Source organism: Saccopteryx leptura, chromosome 13 (assembly GCF_036850995.1).
Source record: "Saccopteryx leptura isolate mSacLep1 chromosome 13, mSacLep1_pri_phased_curated, whole genome shotgun sequence".
Classification (NCBI taxonomy): Eukaryota; Metazoa; Chordata; class Mammalia; order Chiroptera; family Emballonuridae; genus Saccopteryx; species Saccopteryx leptura.
Genome location: NC_089515.1, coordinates 34,809,786 through 34,815,785, shown reverse-complemented (window position 1 = coordinate 34,815,785; position 6,000 = coordinate 34,809,786). Strand labels below are relative to the sequence as shown.

Sequence of the window (6,000 nt, the reverse complement as noted above, 5' to 3'; positions counted from 1 at the left end):
CAGGTTCAATTCCCAGCCAGGGCACACAGCAAAAGTGCTCATCTGCTTCTCCACACCACCCCCCCTCTCTTTTTTCTCTCTTCCCCTCTCGCAGCTAAGGCTCTACTGGAGCAAAGTTGGCCTGGACGCTGAGGACGGCTCCATGGCCTCCACTTCAGGTGCTAGAATGGCTCCAATTATAGTAGAGCAATGGCCCAGATGGGCAGAGCATCGCCCCCTGATGGGCATGCTGGGTGGATCCAGGTGGGGCACACGTGGGAGTCTGTCTCTCTGCCTCTCTGCTTCTCACTTCAGAAAATTTTTTTTTAAAAAATTGGCAAATCAAGATGTTGAGAGGTAGGGTGAGGACTGGCCACTGAAACTGGAAAAATAATACAAGTGCAAACTGCAGAGGTTAAAGTCAGGCGGTTTATTGTAAACAGGATTTACCCTAGCACTCCACCACACTGGCTGTGTCACATGCTCTCTCTTCCAAATCAACTAGTCAAAAAGAAGACTATTCCAAAATGTCACAGGTAACTAATAACTTGGTTTGTTTCCCAAATCTCCTTTACTAAGCACTGAGTAGCTGGCAGTACCCGGGGCAGCCTGTTATTGCTCGTGGATGCAGCTGGCCCCGTTTAGATCGATTGGTAGTACGCCTGAGTGACCAACAGCAGCTCAGGGCCAGCCTGGTGGCTGGCCCACGCTGGGGCACGCCAACAACATCCCAGTTCCTGGAAGAACACACGCTACTCCTTTCAGATTTCTTCACGAGGCTTGCTCATAAAAAGAACTGTTACATTTCACCCATTCTTTTAAAAAGAGCTTAAAGTTACTCAGTAGCACATAATTTTCCACAGAAAAGGTTAAGTGGATTATTTACTCTTAGTGGTGGATTTAAACACTCACGACTAATTTTAGATCCCTCTTGTATATATTTGCAATTTGATGAAAAGCTGCATAGTCTACAAATGCATAAAACCAGAAGGAGGCGGTGACTCACGCACCTCCTGACGGACAGAGACAGGCTTCATACAAGGAAGGTCTTGAAGGCAGGATAAAAAGACAGTTACAGCACCACATTCATGTGATAGAAATGGAGCCTGCTTTCCAATGCAGCCTCCGCAGCAGTGATTATATCATTCTTGCCCCAAATTTAGATTATTTGGAAAATGGAAAATGTGAAAACTTAAGACATGTAAAGACATGACTACAGAAAGAAATCCTGGCAAATCAACTCATACGGAAGTAAAATATTACTTGAAAATGTCATTCCTTACTTTGCCTGAGTTAGTGGACAACCGGGCCATGACTGTTACCAGTGCCTACATGTGAAAGTATATTCACAATTTCTCTTGAAGTTTTAATAACAGTAAATATTTCAAAACAGCTGCTAAATCTACAGTAACAATTTCATCTAAAATAGTATCTCATGAGAAAAATATTTTTTACAAGTCCACTCTAGCCATCATTTGTGTTGTGTTTATATTTCTATAGTCAAAAAATAATGTAATACTTATGGCAGTATTAGACTGGTAAGAAAACTGGATTTTAGTTTTATGGAGATCTTGGTATTTGAAGATCCAAGCTTTTATATTTTTAAACCTCCAAAAAGGTGGCTTTGTACTTGTTACCTTTTTTAAATTCAACAGGGCAAATATTTTGGTTCACATACTTACTGCAATTCACCGCAGTAAAAAGTTACAGTGTTTACGATAGCTGATGTTGGAAAAGCATGTCACACACTCAGTGGGTCTGGAAGTCACCGTACTAGTACTTGTTAAATATAGTAACACGTTGATGGGGAAAAGTAAAGCTGCGGGAACACTGCAAACCATGAACAACAAGAATGTCAATATAACTCAATCAGAAACAAACAGATCACAGGAATCCTGAGAAATTCAGTTTGGGACAAAACTGATGTAAGTCTGTATTTCTAGCACTAGAAATTAGTGGGGGTGTTCTAGGATTTTCCAGCATTTGACGAGTTTGAATAAAAAACATGTTCAAATTTTATAAAAAGATTAAAACCATGCCTTATCACCAGCAATTTCACTAATAAAAGAAAACTACATTGCTTTGTGTATTATCTGTCAAATGTAATGTTGTCCATTGATTTACATGAAACCATCACGTAGAAAGCAAATTTGAGGATCAAATTTAAAAAGGTATTACCTTTCTAAATGTTTTGAAGCCTTTTCTGTCAATCTAGGAGTCTTTTAGAAAAGAGGTAACGTTTTCTTCTAACAGGAAACTATTTTACAGAATAGGAAAGAAGAGTCTATTGGAGTATCATGTCAAGTAGTTATATAAGGGAAATTTCTCTTAGTAATGAAAATTTTTTTTTTTAATATTTAAGAGGCATGTATTTTAAAAATAGTCTACATCTATAAGATTTTGTCATTTAATTACTTTGGATTTTTAATATTTCTACATGATGACATCTCATCACTGCTTCTGTTTGTGTCTCTAACAGTGAACCAGAACTACTCCAGTGGCCCAGACTGCTCCCAGCCCCGGAAGACTCAGGGACGCCTCCACTGCCCTCAGCCACCCGGGCGGCGTCTTCAGAGTTTTGCGGCCATGAAGTTAATATGTGGCTTCACAAGGGGAAACAGTGGCAAACCACGCTTGAACTCAGTCATGTTCTGAATTACTTCAGGCTGCAAAGAAAAAAGTTTCCTATTAGTGTATTTAGTCTAAAAAGCAGACTGAACAGAATAGCCATTTTTCTTTTTTTTCGTACACACTAGTTTCCACCCACATATTGCAATCTGCCGGCCTTTCCTCCTAGATCGGCAGAGCCAGAGGCCGGTGTGCTCACCCAGCAAGGGCCTGCTCACACGGCCAGTTTCCCTCCTCCTGCAGTTTCATGCCGGCCCTTCCGGATGACTAAAATATGCGGGCACTATGGAAGGGGCGGGGACCACAGTGGCTGGACACGGCTCTTTGCAGAGGAACACAGCTGTGCAGGCTACACTCACAGGCAGACAGGGCAGAGGGTGAGCTTCTATGCAGCTGGAAAAAGGAAGGTCTGACCACGGGGACTTGTCAGAAAGAACGGGGAGCTGGCCTTTGAAGGAAGACCTAAACCAGAGGCTCAACCACCTGCTGACCTGAAAGCCCGGGGTCTTAAGCGCCTTGAGGAAGAAGCTCCTTGTGAGCAGTAAGTCCTCTAACAGAGCAATCGAACATGACATTACATTGCTTACTTGTGGCAAGGCAGGTGCTTGTGACAAAGTTATATCATTTTGACATGGGAACTCTCCAACCACAGGACCTATAAGAAAATGAAGGGTTTAATACTTTGCACTTATTGACACTAGCACACAGAGCAACTTTAAAAAATAACTGTAACCAGGCCTTGGCCGGTTGGCTCAGTGGTAGAGCGTCAGTCTGGTGTGCGGGAGTCCCGGGCTCGATTCCCGGCCAGGGCACACAGGAGAGGCGCCTATCTGCTTCTCCATCCCTCCCCCTCTCCTTCTTCTCTGTCTCTCTCTTCCCCTCCTGCAGCCAAGGCTCCATTGGAGCAAAGTTTGCCCGGGCGCTGAGGATGGCTCCGTGGCCTCTGCCTCAGGCGCTAGAATGGCTCTGTTCGCAACAGAGCGACGCCCCAGATGGGCAGAGCATCGACCCCTGGTGGGCGCAAGCAGGAGTCTGTCTGACTGCCTCCCTGTTTCCAACTTCAGAAAAATACAAAAAAAAAAAAAAAAACCCAGAAAAAGTGTAATCAGATTCAGCTCATTTGAAAACTGGACCAAATAAACAAACAAAACAAAACAGGAAAACTGTACCAGACCTGGTTCATGTACTTCTCAGAGCCTCTCAGGACGCCTGCGCCCAGGGCCCTGACTGCTTGTCCTGCCTCTCGTCTGGGGTGTCCTCATAACAGCTCGCAATGTTATCATGGTCAGAAAAGCCTTGGCAGAAGCCATTTTAGCGCCCAGGTCTGACGTCATGGACCCTGAAGCTCTGGCCACCAGGACAAGCGAGAAGGTCGTGGGGGCGCGTGGCTGTGGGCACAGCTTGCCCGGTGGGAGGAGCAGGTGGGAAGGACGGACACAGAAGGCCCCCCCCTTCCTCGCACGTGCCGTGTTCCACGCGGCTTCTTTAGACACGTCCCACTTGCAACTAGCTGTTTTCTCAGAGCTGTGGCCGCTCGCACTGTGCCCTCGGTGCTGGCCTCTCCTCTGCTGCCTGTCTCCCGTTCCCCTATTTCTGCTCCGCCAGAGCAGACCTGTCCCCGGTCAGGCCCCTGCACTCCTGTGCTTCCTGCTGCCTTGTCTCCCGTTCCCCTATTTCTGCTCCGCCAGAGCAGACCCTTCCCCGGTCAGGCCCCCGCACTCCTTGTGCTTCCTGCTGCTCCACACTGGGTGTGGCTATGACAAGGGAAAGCCTTATGTGCCTAAAAATGTACTGTTTTTTTAAAGCCAATATTCAATACTCACAAGAATCCATTTCTCTGGCCAGAACATGGACGGACACCTTATGTCTCCTTGGGGCATCTACTGCCAACATTTCCTGGGCAGAAAGAAGAGCAAAGTCACCCTTTGCCCCACTAAGGAACAAGAGGTGCTCTCTTACGACTGCGGAGAACCAGCTCTCACCAGAAACAGAAAAGATGCTTCCTTCCCCTCCCCGCACTTAGAGCAACTCATTTAACTGAAAGATTAGGCAAGAATTATTCTTAACCCATTTTACAAACGAGAAAAAGGAGCCCAAGGAGATTAGTTGGTGTGCTCAAACTCCTACAACTAACAAGCCCCTGGGTTGGGATTCCACACCGAGCCCAGCACTCACTGGGCGGGACGCTGAGACCAGGGCCGCAGCAGTCAGGGGACGGCCACACAGCCCGCCCCTCTGGGAGCCTTCTCAGACTCTGCACCAGGGCACTGCTGTGGGTCCTCGCCCCCCAGCCAGGGGAAGCCGACACTGCCTGAGTTCTGCCTGGTCGCACGCCCTCTCCGGTGTTAGCACACCTGAGTCCGTACGGCGGGCACCGTGAGGGTCCCAGTGTAAAGACATGAACTCTAAAGCAGAGAGGTAGAGCGACTGGCTGGTGAGGGACGGCGTCAGAAGTGAGGCCTGCTCCCTCTCTCCACTCCACCACGTGGCTTTGAGGGACTCCCTCAGTTGCTGCCATGGACACTGGGAGTGGTTGGCTGCAGACAGACCTGGGGGGTTGTCTCTTCACCTCTTCCTTATCACAACACTAGATCCTTATCACAACACCAGCTGTGATAGGGCTTCCCCTGGTGCCTCAGCCAGAAGCCAAGTTTTGTATCCTCAGAAGAAGAGATCATCAGCAAAGCCGGTTCGCCCCGACAGTTATTTACGGAGCACCGGTCACAAGGCTGGTCCTGCGCAGCTGCAACGGAATGCAATGGAAACCCCACTGACGCAACACAGCGCACCGGACCGTGCCCCCCAGTGGGAAGAACAGCCCGGATGCTCCTGCACACGTGCGCTGGCCTCTCTGGGTTCTCTCAGCAGTTCAGTCCAGGTTTGCCTCTGGGTGACACGGAACCTCTCAACCAAGAGCATCTTACTAATTGGAGTAAAAATTTGCTTCCAAAGATCTATTCTTGATCACTTTCCTCCCAAACTGTCCTAGCCTTCTTATTAACTACAGCGGTAGTCAGCAGAACACCCTCTTCAGTTTCAGACCGTTCTCAACTTCTTCACCAACTTTGGACAGTTTTTCTAAACCAACCCACTGCATTTTCTTGTAAAATGTACTCTAAGGATGATGAGTCCCAGGAGATACTTAGAGGTACTCAGTGCAGAAAGAGGGTCCACAGTGAGATCAGTTCAGGAAATATTTTGATGATCAAAGCTGAACAAATTCTCGGCTAAAGCAGTCTTCACTGGGGGGCTCTGCAGAACTTTTAAAATGCTAACACACTCTGTGAGTGCCCAAGAATGGAGTAAAGAGTATAGCAATTTCCAAACTTACATGGTAACAAAACTCTTTTTCTAAGTTCCCCTATTGACGGCTTGTAGAACACTAGTGTATTA

General features: G+C 47.1%; 1 protein-coding gene across 3 annotated transcripts in view; it reads right to left on the bottom strand.

The window, feature by feature from the left end:
• Positions 1–390: 390 nt before the first annotated feature.
• Positions 391–6,000, bottom strand: part of IDE (insulin degrading enzyme) — a 108,939-nt gene continuing 103,329 nt past the window's right edge. For all 3 annotated transcript variants that reach the window (XM_066355666.1, XM_066355665.1, XM_066355667.1), the window contains 3 exons: positions 4,431–4,503; positions 3,195–3,262; positions 391–2,645 (listed from right to left, as the gene is read on the bottom strand). In XM_066355666.1, the coding sequence (XP_066211763.1) occupies positions 2,550–2,645; positions 3,195–3,262; positions 4,431–4,503 (237 nt within the window). In that variant the 3' untranslated portion in view covers positions 391–2,549. The remainder of the gene's footprint in view (positions 2,646–3,194; positions 3,263–4,430; positions 4,504–6,000) is intronic.